The sequence below is a fragment of the Macaca nemestrina genome, chromosome 11 (genome assembly GCF_043159975.1).
Source record: "Macaca nemestrina isolate mMacNem1 chromosome 11, mMacNem.hap1, whole genome shotgun sequence".
Lineage (NCBI taxonomy): Eukaryota > Metazoa > Chordata > Mammalia > Primates > Cercopithecidae > Macaca > Macaca nemestrina.
The window spans coordinates 111,351,209-111,366,492 of NC_092135.1; the positions used below are offsets into that span (position 1 = coordinate 111,351,209).

General features: G+C 33.5%; 1 protein-coding gene across 4 annotated transcripts in view; it reads left to right on the top strand.

Moving 5' to 3' along the window:
- LOC105481157 (sperm associated antigen 16) overlaps positions 1-15,284 on the top strand; it is a 1,164,883-nt gene that overhangs the window by 73,570 nt on the left and 1,076,029 nt on the right. For all 4 annotated transcript variants that reach the window (XM_071073329.1, XM_071073330.1, XM_011740504.2 and 1 more), the window contains exons 8-9: positions 4,459-4,528; positions 12,453-12,562. In XM_071073329.1, coding sequence (XP_070929430.1) covers positions 4,459-4,528; positions 12,453-12,562 — 180 coding nt within the window. The remainder of the gene's footprint in view (positions 1-4,458; positions 4,529-12,452; positions 12,563-15,284) is intronic.

The following is a 15,284-nucleotide window of genomic DNA, read 5'->3' on the forward strand; positions in this document are numbered from 1 at the left end:
CCCTGCTTCAGCATGCCCTCCGTGGGGTGCACCCACTGTCCAACCACTCCCAAGTGAGATGAACCAGCACGTCAGTTGGAAATGCAGAAATCTGTCTTCTTTGTTGATCACACTGGGAGCTGCAGACTGGAGCTGTTCCTATTCAGCCATCTTGGAAGCAACCTTAGTTGGAAAATTCTAAAGAGCAAATTTCTTGATATCTAATATGGGACAGTTAGTTCTACTCTTAACATAACGTTGAAAAAAAGAAATAAAACGGAGCAGTTAGGATTTATAAATAGCTTTTCTCCCCAAATCTGCTGTTCAAGGTGGTAGGTTCACTACAATTTGAGAAAGTCAAATTTAAATAGGAGATACTATTGCCGCCACTGGGCTGTCAGTGCAGGTTTTACCATGGACAATGCTAATACTGAATGCTTGATACTCTTTCTGAATTTTGTTATGCTTGTCAATGGAAACTGGATGTGGCAGCCACCATTCTCAGGATAAATCCCAAACTCTACATTGTTCCTTATATCACTAGATTTTGTTCAGAATCCAAAATGGGTACACAGGATTCATGGAGCCAATGCAAGTCCTAGTTATAGGAAAGGCTGTGTAAATATTTGATATCTATTGCAAAAGGTGGAAGACTCATAATTCTCTAAACTCAAATTGCTAAGTGGCCAAAGTGACTGTCAAATATCCCTTATACAAGTCTAAACCAAGGCTTAATTAACCTACTCTCCAAATTAGGGCACAGAATATAGTCCTAGTCCTGTCAGCTCTCCAGGTGTGTCCTTGTGGAACAAGCCAAGGTTACCAGTTAATGAATGGAAACTCTTTGTGTACCCTTCATATAAAGAATGATTTATGGCCAACCAATCCTTTCCTTCTGTTGTAGCATACTAATCAGCTATACCCTGGGTGTACAGGCACAGATTAGCCTTTTAAATTGAACATATTAGTAGTGTGTCATGAAGCTATAGAATGAATTTATTCAAAATATGTGTACAGAGAAAATATCTTAAAATATGTGAAATGTTTCTCTATAATCTTAAGAAGATACATTACTTTTGTGCTTATCTTTTGAATATTTATTTCAACGTTTGATGCAGTTATGCTTTGAGAATTCATTTCCAACCAAACTTTAGGATGTGAGTTAAGAGCAGTAAGAAGCATCTTATGTTTCTACCTGGATTCCTGATTGTTACTTCCTTAAAAACCTTATCTTAATGAGCATTTACTGTGTTTCTCCTTAAACCTATACCTTGCATAAAGAAGGATTGTATAATAATTTAAAATTTTTGAATATTAGCTAGTTTGTGTATGAAAGAGTGAAAATACACTGTGGGATGACGAAAATCCAATAGGAAATACATGTTTTCAAATTTCTTTAGTAGATAATAGACAGTGAATCAACATTTATTTAAAATGTAATGAAAAACCTGTAACTTTGTTTTTAGTTTTATGAAATTATTGAAAATAGTGTTCAAAATTTTGAATTAGAACTCCATGACCCCCAAAAATGGTGAAATAGAATTGATTTGTAAGTATATATGTATACTAAATTATCTTTTATCTTTTTTGGATCATGGGATTCTAAGTCTGAATGTGTGTGTGTGTGTGTGTGTGTGTGTGTGTGTATACACACTAAAAACTAAATCTAAATATATATATATTTTAGGTCTGTCTGCTTGGAGGGTCTAGAAGTTGTGACACTTCACCAGCAATGAGCATATCCAGTGTTAAGATCTTGATTTTTAATATCACTCTTTAATAAAAGGAAAGGAAACCAGGGTACTTTGGAGAAGTGTCTGATTCTAGAGCTGGGCAGAGAAAATACTAGATGGGCATGGAGCACTTGAAACATTCTCTTGTGCTAGAAAGGAAGGAAATTCTCAAAAAGTAGAACAGAAAAGAAAAACAACAACAACATAATAATGGGATATGTCAAGTTATGACAAAGGAACTGTAATGGGCACCTGCAGAGGTCAGTGGATCCCCAACCAAATTTGATTTGTGTATTCAGACTGATAACACCACACACACACACACACACACACACACACACACACACACACAGAGGCTGTGAATAAATTCACTACTTGTGTAATTGAATTTGCTAAGGGGAGCTGCACATTACCTCCCAAACATTTCTGAAATGGCTTGAGAGAGCAAGGAAGGGAGACTGGCTTGGGGGTTTTTATTGCAGTTGGGGATTAGGGCCAGGGTAAGATTTCTTATATGTGAGGTGAGGCTTGACTTATTTGAATCTCCCATCAGTACCACACAAGGGAATACCCAGGCATTCTTATCCAGTTGCCCAGATGTTGGGCACAAGGGAAGAGTGAGGAGGTAAAGCTTAAAGGCTGTTGACACTCAAACATCAAACAATAGAGTCAGGTTTGTCATTATAGGAATCCAACCTGAAGGAGCTTCCAGTGATCAAACCTTCTGAAACAATTTGAGCAACAAAATAATGTAGTGTTGGATTATAACTCAAAATATAAAATAAATATCTTTGATTCCTTAATGGTATAAATAAATGATTAGTAAAAACATGTGAGAGAGTAAACAAATCTCTGCAGAAGAATCCCAAGTAATACATGTTGATAATCCTTCCCTCAAGTAGGTAGAGCTTAACAACTCAGCTGTTAAGTGTTGGCTGCACTTAGTAAGTAATGACTTGCAACCAGAAATGCAATGGAAATAGGGAAGAAAGTAACTTTACAGTGAGGAAACCTGGCATACTTCTCATCGTGTGATCAAAGGATCAAGGTTAACATCATCAGTTTTAAGTAATGTTGGTAGCATGTATCTATGATGTAATATGCTAATAATAATGGCACTCCCCTGTGGTCTTCCTCTTGCAAATACATTACTTTAGTCTAACTGTGGGAAATATATCAAGCAACCTCAAATCTAGGGCTGTTCTGTAAAATACTGTCAGACTAATGTTCCCCAAAATTGTCAAGGACATTAAAATCAGGGAAAATCTGTGTATTAGTCCATTTTGTATTGGTGTAAAGGAATACCTGAGACTGGGTAATTTATAAGGAAAAGAGGTTTATTTGGCACATGGTTCTGCAGGCTGTACAAGAAGTATAGCACCAGCATCTGCTTCTGGTGAGGGCTTCAGGAAGCTTTTACTCACAGTGAAAGGTGAATGGGGAGCAAGTATGTCACATGGCGAGAGAGGAGGGAGGTCCCAGACTCTTTGAAACAACCAGATTTCCCATGAACAGTGGGAAGGGTCATAGGCCAATCATGAGAGATCTGCCCCCATGACCCAAACACTTTCCCCTAGGCCCCACCTCCAACATTGGGGATCACATTTCAACAAGAGATTTGGAGAGGACAAATATCCAAACTATATCAGACTGAGAAACTGTCTCAGTCCAGAGGAGGCTAAAGAGACCTAAAAACTAGTTGTAAGGTGGTATTCTGGATGTGATTTTGAAACATAAAAAGGATATTATGTAAAAATTAATAAAACTAAAACTGTGGCCTGTAGTTCATAATAATGTATCAATATTGGTTCATTATTTGTAAAAAATGTATCATTACAATGTATGATGTTAATGGGGGAAAAGGGGCATGGGACAAAACAGGAATTCTCAGTACTACATTAGCAACTCTTCTGTTAATCTTATGCTATTCTAAATAAAAAGTTTATTTTTGAAATTTATAATTCTTTTGGCTTCTAGGAATAGATAGTAATATTTTACTTTTTTTAACCTAGGCATTTCATGAGCACTCATCTATAGATTATAATTAATAAATTGTTATTTTCTATTAATAAAGAAATATTACTATCCAGTGATAGTAGAAAAAAGTATATATCTTTATGTAATTGAACAGATGGTATTTTGTATTGGTATAATCATATATAATGCAAGATGAAATAGCTTTTTGAGGTCAAATTTGAAATTTAAGTCTGTTTTTCAGGAATACAGGTAAATCATGACACCAAGCTAACAAATGTTCTTAATTATAAGACATGTTTAATAAAATAGAGAATATATGTGGGTGTAAAATGAGGTAAGAGTTTGGGGAATAAAAACAACTTCTTCATATTTTACTTTACAAGCGATAATTGCCTTATATTTTATAAATATAAAGGTGATAGTTATTGTGAAACAATTTGAACAGAGGAAAAACTGCTCTCAAAATAAAGAATTGAATAATTATTAAAGTGTACAATGAGTATTCTTAATTCAGGAAACTATGCTGTGAAATAAATGTTTCAGATGCTTACCTAAAATAAATAATTAATAATTAGCTGGTGGAATTATATTTCAACTTAAAAATATGTTTTTCTTTTGTTAAAATTTATGTTTTATTAAAAAAGGTATAAATTTAAAAGAGATTAATATTTTTTATATTTTACAATGGATATTTAAATACTGTGTTTTATGTAACGTTTTTAAAAGTCATTTAGTGTATGACTTCATTTCTTTGAATTTTATTTTTTAGATTTCTGGACTTCAAGAAATATTGAAGAATGTGGAAATAGGACATAGTTACCATGCTCCTGAAATGAAAGGTAAATGTAAAATGTGATGAAGCTCTAATTTAATATAGTTTGGTGATTTCTCAACCTTATCAGTGATTAATATTCTAGAGATATTTAAAAGTGAATAAGTGGTGGCTATTTCACAAATTAAAATTTTAATAAAAAGATTAAGAAGAAATATAGATATACTGTATGGATTAATTATAGAGAAAAACAAGTCAACTATAATGGAAGGACTTCTGTTTCTGGTCATTATACCTGGTACCAGACTAGCCTTCTCTGTATAAGTAACTCTAAAGCTAAGCTGTAAGATCGGACAACTCCTTTTAGGCAATAGAAAACAGACAGCTCAAGTAACAGAAGGCACTTGGCAGAAGGAAAATTTATAAAGTGAGCTCTGCCATCACCATGGCTTTGGGTCTGTGGAAGGTTCCAAACTGAGCTTCGTGGAGATGGATGCCAATAAGAGCATGGCAATCCTGATAATTGGAAATATCAGAGACCCTAGTTTCACAGCTTTTGAAGCCACTAGAATCTGTGGGGAAGGACATCAGAGAAGAGAGCTGCAATGAGGAGTAGCTCAGTTTGTGAGGGAGTTTACTATGAGTCCTTAACTGAGGCTGCAATACAAGAGAGATACAATTATATAGGACCAAGAGGAGGCCAGAGATTCTAGAAGTTAAGCAGTGATGGGAGACATTGCACATCTGGCCATGCCTGGGTGGAAAGACCTCTTTCACACTTTGTTAACAACACATTAACATTCAGCATCCCATATCCACCTTATAAACCAGGAACAAAACTTACACAGCATTCTTAGAGAGGACACAGAATTTGGAGTTTGAGTCTTGCCAAGTTATAGGGCCTTGAGAAACATTTAGGGCTTTCCATGGATCCACCCTTACGAAGCATAAAATCAAGCCAAGGATTTTAGGGTCATCAGCCAAAAATGGAACTGCCTTCTAGAGCAAAAAATGACATCCTTTTGAGGAAGACAGTCATCTAGAGTCTTTACACTCTTTTACCCATACTTCCTAGTACATAATTAAACATTTCTAGATATGAATAGGAACAGGAAAATGTGACCCATAATCAAGACATCAAGCAATACATGGAAACCTACCCTAAAGTAGCTAAATTGTTGCATTTAGCAGATAGAAAGTACTAAAGCAGATATTTTGATTATATTCAAGGACTTAAGGGAAAATATTAAGAAGTGAACAGATGGGGAATTTCAGCTGAGAAATCAAAACAAGCATACATACCAAACCAAATTGAAGTTCTATAACTGAAAAATAGAATAACTAAAATGAATTTTTTTTGATTTTTGAGACAGGGTCTTGCTCTGTCACCCAGGCTGGAGTGCAGTGGCGTGATCTCAGGTCACTGTAGCCTCTACCTCCCAGGTTCAAGTGCTTCTGGTGCCTCAGCCTCTCCAGTAGCTGGGACTACAGGCATGTGCCATCATGACTGGCTAATTTTTGTATTTTTAGTAGAGATGGGGTTTCATCATATTGACCAGGCTAGTCTTGAACTCCTGACCTCAAGTGATCCACCCGCCTCAGCCTCCCAACATGCTGGGATTTCAGGCATGAGCCACTGCACCCAATCGAAAATTTTGTTGAATGTATTTCACAACAAATTAGAGATGACAGAAGTGTCAGTAAATTTCAAGAGAGATCAATAAAGGCATCTAGTCTAAAGAAGAAAGATAACAGATTAAAGGAAAACTTGCCTATTTAAGATATATAAAATTAAAGTCTCAAAAGAAGAATGAAAATGGAGCATAAAAATATTTAATGGCCCCAAATTTCCCCAAATTCATGTAAAGTATAAACTTAAACACCTAAGAAGAGAGCTAATTATACACATAAAGAGAACCATTCCTGAACACACTGTGTTGAAATTGTTGAAAATTGAAGCGAGAAAATCTTGAAAGCAATAATATAAATACAGGCTGATTTCTCATAGGAAATACTGGAGGCTAGAAACAATAAAATGGTATTTTTAAAGTGTGGAAAAAATTTTCATTCAAAATTGTATATCCAATAAAAATATCCTTTAAAATTTAGATAAAATGTAGGCATTTTAAGATAAAGGAAAACTGAGAGATTTTGTTGCAAGCCTTTCTGTACAACAGGAAATACTAAAGAACTTTCTTTGGGTCAAAAAGAAAATTTGCCAGAAGGAAATTAAGATGTACCACAATTGAAAACAGAGAATTAAAAATGTTAAATTCTGGTTAAAATAAGAAATATGTTTTCCTTTTCCAATATCCTCAGAAGAAAAGTGACTGATTAAAATAAAAATTATAGTGTCATAAGGTAATGTTTATAAGGTATATAAAATAAAAGGAAAATAAATCGAGGTGTGATGGAAATGTTTTATATCTTAATTTTGGTAGTAGTTGCATGCCTATTTATATTTGTCAAAACACACCTAACTGTACAATTAGAGTACATAATTTACATACAATAAAATGCATAAATTTAAGTATACCTGTGTTTATTTTTGGACAAAGAGGACTTTTTTTTTTTTGGCTCAGATGGCTAGAAGACACAGGCAGTGTTCTCAGACATGACTAGATCCAGAAGGATTATGTCCCTAGGACCTGGTCGCTGCCTCTCTCTTGTGAGCTGGCTTCATTTTTTAAAAAGGATAAACTTTATTTTTTAGAGCAGTTTTAGGTTTATAGCAAAATCGAGCGGCAGGTACAGTGATTTTCCATATACCACCTGCCCCCACACGTATACCACCTGCTCCCAGACATAGCGTCCCCTATTATCAGCATCCCCTACCAGATTGATACAGTTGTTAAAACTGATGAGTGTCCATGGCATTATTATCACCTGAAGTCCATAGTTTACATTAGGGTTCACTTTTGGTGTTGTACATTCTATGGAATTCAACACATTTATGACATGTATCCAACATTATAGTGTCATACAGAGTAGTATCACTGCCCTAAAAACCTTTTGTGCTTTGCCTATTCATCTCTTCTCCCTTCCTACTTTTCTAATATTTTATGTTAAAGTAGTATCAGTTATGCACAGTGATTCCTAAGGGACTATGCACAAGGATGTTTATTGCAGTCATAATAGTAACACAACAATACAAGCAATCTCACTTTTTAACCACCAGTGAATGTTTATAGTTGATCATACAATAATAAAAAGTCTCTAAAAATCATGCATAAGAAACACTTATGTTACAATGCTAAGGAGTAAAAACATTTATATGGTACAAGTATATGCCTGTTGAATATATGCAAAGAAAAAATATTAGAGGGTACATATCAGGATTTTAACATAATTTTCTCTATGTTATGTGACTACTTCCTACCCTTTTTCTTTATTGTGTCTTTTACAAAGAATGTACATTTCTATCAACATCAAAAATTGTTCTAATATTAAGATAACTTAAGAAGAATATAATCAGATATAAATATTAAAGGATGGTTTGAAATTATCATAATTTCATGAACTGTAACTCCAAAAATGACTGAATATTCTGAAAAAGAATATATGTAAAACAGTTTAAAGGTTGAGGGACTTCATGAATTGAGTTGATGTTTGCACCAATTAATCTCTAATGATTCATTCTACTCTAATGGTTTAAATTTTATATGTTTATGCTTGACATATCAATTAAAATAAACTGATGCTTGACAGATAACTCATTTATGAAATTATCTCCTGGTGTTTAGTCTAATTCATACAAGAACATATTGCATGTTTTTCTTGAGTGATATTTTCAAGGTACTTTGGAGATTAAACTTGTAATTGTTATTTTGATCTGTGATATTTTCAAATGGCTTTTAGTCAAAAGAAATTCTGACCCAACATGGGGAAATAGTTTCTTTTAGTTATATATCCCAACTATCTGATCAAAAGTAATTATTTAAATCCTGTACTAATTTTATGCTCTTTGTAAACATGAACTCTAGTTTTAGATATGGAACTTGAAGCACTTTTCCCTAAGCTTCTGATCTCAGCATTTGTCTGTGGGCCCTTAGACTCTGTCATGTCTCCAGTTGCTAAAACTTGGTATCCTACTTAGTCAGGGACTGTAATTTGAAAAGACGAGGTGGGCGTGGTGGCTCACGGCTGTAATCCCAGCTCTTTGGGAGGCTGAGGCAGGCAGATCATGAGGTCAGGAGATCAAGAACATCCCGGCCAACATGGTAAAACCCTGTCTTTACTGAAAATACAAAAATTAGCTAGGTGTGATGGTGCGTGCCTGTAATCCCAGCTACTCGGGGGGCTGAGGCACGAGAATCCCTTGAACCAGGGAGTTGGAGGTTGCAGTGAGCCGAGATCATACCACTGCACTCCAGCCTGGCAACACAGCAAGACCCCGTCTAAAAAAAAAAAAAAAAAAAAAAAAAAGACTATCTATTGGTTAAGTGGTTGTTCCTCATAATTCCTGTCATTCTTCATATTTTCATATTACTTCCTCCCTCTTTACTTGCTCATTTAAGTTTAGTTTTAAAAATACTTCCCTCTCGCTCTCATTTATCCATTCATCCACCCATCCATCCATCTATCCATTTATTTTGGGCAGAAGTTGGCATGTCAATAGAGATTCTTCAAATTAAACATTATTTACTTTGAAGTTAGAAAACAACAAATTGTCATTTACTCTAAACTTTGGGATCAAGACACATTAATTATTATTTACTCTAAATTTAGGGAATAAGACACAAATTGGAATGATTTGGAGCAAAGTTAGCAAAGTATTTTAAACATACTTTTTTGACTACCAAAGTGATGTTTATTATAGAAAATGCAGACAATGATAACATATATTTTAAATAATCACCACATAATTGCTGCCATACAAAGATAATATTAATACTTTATTACCTAATCTCACCTGAAAAGAGTTTTCAATTTTACATTTATTCTGTCTGGTAGGTCAAAAGTAGAAAAATTTCTGGGAGAAACTATGAAATAATTATTATTGAGTAGATATTTAAACTGAAAATTACGGATGATGTTTTTATTTTTATTAAGGGTCATATGTATCGAATATTTACATGACACTATACAGAAAGCACTTTTTAGTACTACATATTATGAGATAAAACTTTTTTTGCAAATTAATTTCAAAAAGCTTATGAAATCTACTGGTTTTGATTGTCATCCTTGTATTAGTTATTTTGTTTGCTATAAGGTTGCAATTTCAGTGCAATAATGCCTATTTTTAAAGCAGATCATAATGATACATATAATTGCATTTTAGCATATCTTATAATGTATAGGAAATTATTAATTCAGGATGACCTTCTAGAAATTGGAAATGCTTGGTGAAGTGAAAAATTGTGAAAGCTGACTTCAGAGCTTTGAAGAGGAAATAAATGTCATATATAGTAAAGCAAAGTAGCTCTTAAGTTAGTACTTCAAAATTAACAGTAGAACAAGTACTGATTATTTCTTATAGTTTAATTAATTGCTGCTTTTTAAGTTCGTGTTTTGTTGCTGCTCAGAATTGCATTATGAGATGCCAAATTCATGTAATTATATAGTCTGTATGGTCTAATTAATAGAGACTTTTTTCAAATATAGCATCTTCTCATTTACCTTTATTATCTTTTTCTGAATTCTAATTATATAGATCTAACCAATCTCCTCATTTTAGTTTACGTGTGTTGCAGTCTCTTAGACATTTTCTATTTCTCTGGGTTAAATTATAGAAAATGTCTTCAAAACCTTTTTCAGTTAAAAAGTTCTCTTTTCAGTTTTATTTGCTCTATAAGGAAGTTAGGGAGTGGCACAAGGTAAGTGCTCTTTAAATATTTAATTATGGTATTTATGTCTTTCTGATATTTATCCAAGAGCCTGAACATGTTAACATTGATTGAATGTGTACACACATGAAAGAACAATTGAATGGGTAAAATTTAGCAATGGAAAGTACAATAAATAGAATTTCTATAAATGAAAGTGTGTTTGTTTATTTGCTGTTTGTTTTATCTCAAGAAAGTATGGATGCCTTAAAATGTTGACTTTACCTAAGTAAAATTTGGAAAACTACACAGTACCTGTTGGTTCCATAGCCTTTGTCATTAATAAGCATTAGATGACAGCCATGAGAAGCTATGATAGAGACAAAGACTTTGCTGGGATATTACTCAACATTGAGAAGTGCTGTATAGAATCTGAGAATTACATGCACTTAAGACTGAATGTGATACAGACTTTACTGTCTGCACCTTTCATTTGTTCTGTAAATTTTTGTGTAATAAAAGTGATACTTATTTGCTGGAGAGTGGAAATCATATTTATTCTCACTACATTGAGAAATAATTGAAAAACATTTTTTTTTTGCCAGTACTCTGTACATTCTGTAGTGTTTATTCCTAAGTTTTGCTTTTAAATGTGTAATACTTTCCTAAAATTTTATTAAGTGTGTATTTTTCGTTTTGTTTGTAGAGCAACAACATATACACATAAACCCTGCCCTTTTGGATTTTCCGCCTTTGTTATTCTTACCATATTTGTTTGTTTGCTTGCTTTTTAATTTTCTTTCTTTTATGAAGTGGCCTTTAGCACTGTCTTACATGCTACATGAAATCTGCTTATATTGCTGGAATTATCTGTTGGATTCTTGAGTTTTTCTCCCTACTGATTTCTCTTTTCTTTCCTCTGATATTACTATATGCATACCCCTTCTCATATACAATGGGAACAAAAGGTAGTGTGACCTTCACAAGATTGTTTACATAATTGCATAAAATTGTATATATAAGTTGTTTAGAATAGTGCACATTATGTGGTAAAACATCAATGAGGCTTGAATGTTAGTTATTGTTTTTAATATCAGGTTGACAACCCTGGAATTTGAAGGGGAAAATATAATAAAAGAGAATCAGAAGTAAATATTTTCCCTTAATCTCAGCAAGCTGTAATTGTTGCCTTTCCTCTAGACTTCAGCATCCTAGATGCTGTGGGACTCTAGCTTATAGCACCTTCAGGGAGGACAGGCAGTTTGGATACCCAGGTCTCTCAAGTACTTCCATGTAACATGGGGTTATGGAACATTTTTTAACGTTATCGTGGGAGTTATTTTGAGGATTTTCTCCTTTGTCTAGAACTGGTATTGAATAGAAAAAATTAGTCAGAAAATAAAATAAAATAAATGCCAGCCATTTTCTTCCCTGCCTTTATAATCTCAGGATTTCTTAAGAGAGACTTAACATTGAAATCATCCAGATATTTCTTTGTTCATCGTCTTTTCTCTGTTATAAATCTAGTGTTATAATTTGTACCATTTAGTTTTTTATTTGTGTTAGTGATTATAACCTTCTTAGTTTTTTGCAATCAACTTACTGTTTAGAAATACAAGTGGAAATATGTGTACTTATATATGTATATGTATTATATGTAGAAAAATGTGAGAACTTTTTCTGTCAATTCCCCACTCTCAAATGATTCCATTAAGGCTGCTTATTATGTCCATGAGAAGTAGGAGACTAATGTTACAACTATTTTGAATATTACCCTGTGTTTTTCCTTTTTGTCCTTAACATAGGGAAGCGTAGACAATAATATTTTATTAATACAATATTCTCTTTTTTACAATAAAAATATGTATTATCTAGTTTCAGGTGGGAAGTTTTGTCATTTCTTATCATTCTGTTCTTCACCATCTTTAACTCTCTTTATAAATACACAAAGCCTAGTGATAACAGGAATTTGGATATATCATAACTGGGCTCTGTAACTGGCTCACCATGTATTTAGTTAACCTTGTAGTAATGCCACTCTGCATTTTTGGGAACGGAATCTTGAGATCACACCTAAAGCATTTGGTATGGTTTGGGTATCACTAATTTAATGAATTTTTAAAAAATACATGCATCATTAAGATCTTGGTTTTCATATTTTTGGTTGCAATCATTTTATACAGATAAACAGTGCAAATATTAAGAATAAATTATATTATCTTGTAGTTGGTCGTAGTCGCGAAAAAGAAAATACACCAGAAGGTCCTACTCAGAAAGGTCTTCGTGAAGCCAGAGAACAAAACAAATGTAAAACAAAGATGAAAGGCAATACAAAGGTATGATATTTGTTTTTGTTTGCATTAAGTCATACTTAACTCTCAGATCTTTAGATCCGTTCACTCATATGGTATCATTATTTTACCGGAAAAGGAATTTAGAGGTTACATATTCCAGGCTACTTGGTTTATACATGGACAGTGGAGGTATCCAAATGTTACTAGTAAGTAGTTAATTCAGGGACACAGGCTTATTAGTAGCAGAGACAGCTCAGTGGATCACTCTGCCACCTATCCCAATGTAATCATGATCATGTCTGCTCACCTGCTAACTTTTCTGCTTGAAATTACCTCTGTCTAAAAGAAATCACTCCCAGGTCATATCTTGTTATTTCTTTTCTCAAAATGTAATGTCAGACTTTACTTAGTCTCTTTAAAGGCAGAATGAAATAGCATTATGCTCCATTTAATGATCTCTTTATATCTTGAGTACCTTCACTTTGTAATCAGACTGGTAGTTTAAATCTTCGCCAGTGATTAAAGAAAATGGTATTAAAAATGGTTGGTCAAAGAGATTGAAAATGAAGAAAATTACATAAAACCTGTTAAGAGTTTAGTTTATTGTTATGAAAATTACATAAAAGTCTAGCTCTGATGGCGTGAACCCGGGAGGCGGAGCTTGCAGTGAGCTGAGATCCGGCCACTGCACTCCAGCCCGGGCGGCAGAGACTCCGTCTCAAACAAACAAACAAACAAACAAAAAAAAAAAAAAAAAAAAAAGTCTAGCTCTGGTAATGAATTTTCTTGTAAGGCAGTTGTTACCTTAGAGTTCTAAAATATCTGGCACTTATTTTAAAATAAAAATATTTACAATTATAATAGCTTCTTAGTAATTCTAGAAGAAGAATAGATTTGTATGAATTCAAATAATAGCATTAACTTAGGTAATGCCAATAATATTTTTTTCTCTCTAAAACATGCATTGGATTCTGGTATTGTATAAAATATTTGAATAAAATAAAGTCTAATCACTTTTTGGTTATAATAAGCTTTTTATTATAATCTTGTACTTTTTCAGATTAGTGTTTTGTTGTTTTTCTGTCATCATAATTATAGATTATGGTATGTGAGGTAGACTCACATCAGATTTAAGGATTTTTGGAATGATGGAGGTGATTGTCATCAGAAACATTTTCATCTTCTAACGGTATAAGTATTCTCTTTCAGGTAGTAAGTCATATTTAGAAGTGATTTGTTGATTCATTCACTCAGTGTTACGGCTTGTAAGAGTTTAGATTAGTAATGCAAGGTTGACCGTCTATGTGACAAAAAGCTACTAAAATGTACGTTGCATATTTATGCATAGTATGTTATTTTATGGTATTGCATTCTGATATTTAATGTAATACCTACAGCGTGATAGAAAATACAGGTCATATTAAAGAGCTAAAGTATAAAATAAAGTGAATCCTTCTCACCTTCATTGAGTAATCATTTTTAGTAATATTTCTTTTAATTTTCTTGTAGTTATTATTATAACAAATGACTGAGTTCTGTTTCTATTTTTTAATAATTCACTTCACATGGTATCTATTGACTCCGCTGTGACAAAGAGGCATTTAGAGCATTTTACTGACTTGATTTGAGTTACATTATTATGCATGTTGTCATAATTGATAACATTTACATTTGTTCTGTAGTCTTAATTCTATTTTCTATGCTTTGTCTGAAAATTAATACTAACATTTAATCCCATAAACAGCCTTTAAATGGATTATGTTTAAGTAAATGTGATTTATTGCAGACATTGCAAATCTAACAAGAATTGCAGAGGAGGAAGGAGAATACCTGAAATGCACAGGACTGTATTTAAAGATTTCTCTTTTAAAAACAGTCACTCTCTTCTACTTCCTTGGCTTACACTCAGCTGCCCCTGTTATGTATTCTCATATTTTCCTTCATAGATTGCTTTTTCTATTTTCCTAGAGTGTCTCCTTGAGTAATTTTCAAAAAGGGCCAATGGAGACAAATGATCTAAGTTCATACGTCTGAAATATCCTTGTTCTGCCTTACACTGAGTAGATATTTTGCTGGAAATAGAGTTCTAGTTTTAAATTAATTTTTCACCAGAATTTTAAAGGCATTGTTTTAATGTCTTAGAGGATAGCAATAATTGCTGTTGGTCTGATTCTTGTTACTTTGTTGGGAAGTAAAAAATACCATATACAATACAATGTACCAGTAAACTAGTATTTTGAACAACTAGAACAGTGCGGTGTAATTATAACAACAACTTTATTTATGTGACCTACTGACTCTTAAAGCTGCTCAGTGGAGGTAATTCAACCCTTACCCTAGGGTGGTAATTCATTTCAGACTTCATGAAATTATTAGTTAAGTGTGTGTTTACTCTGGTTGCAAAACACAGTCTCAAATCAGTAATTAAGTATGTCCAGCTTTATGTAACACAAAAGCTCCACATTTGACATGAAGTTAAGCGCTGGGACCTTCTTTGGGCTAGACATTTGCATTGTGGAAGGGGTTGTAATGGTGGTGGTGTGTGGCCATTTGTAAATCTTTTCCTCTTATTTTTTCCCTAGTTTGCTAACTGGGAAGGTTGAAGGTGCAAGGAGTGAGAAATTAAAGACGAATGGAAGAGTTGTTACTTGACTTGAGATACCTTATGATAGCTTAGAGTTTTTTGAACTTGGCAAAATCAGAAAGCTTTTATCCTGATGAGTACTGTATTAGTCAGGGCTCTCCAGAGGGATAGAACTAATAG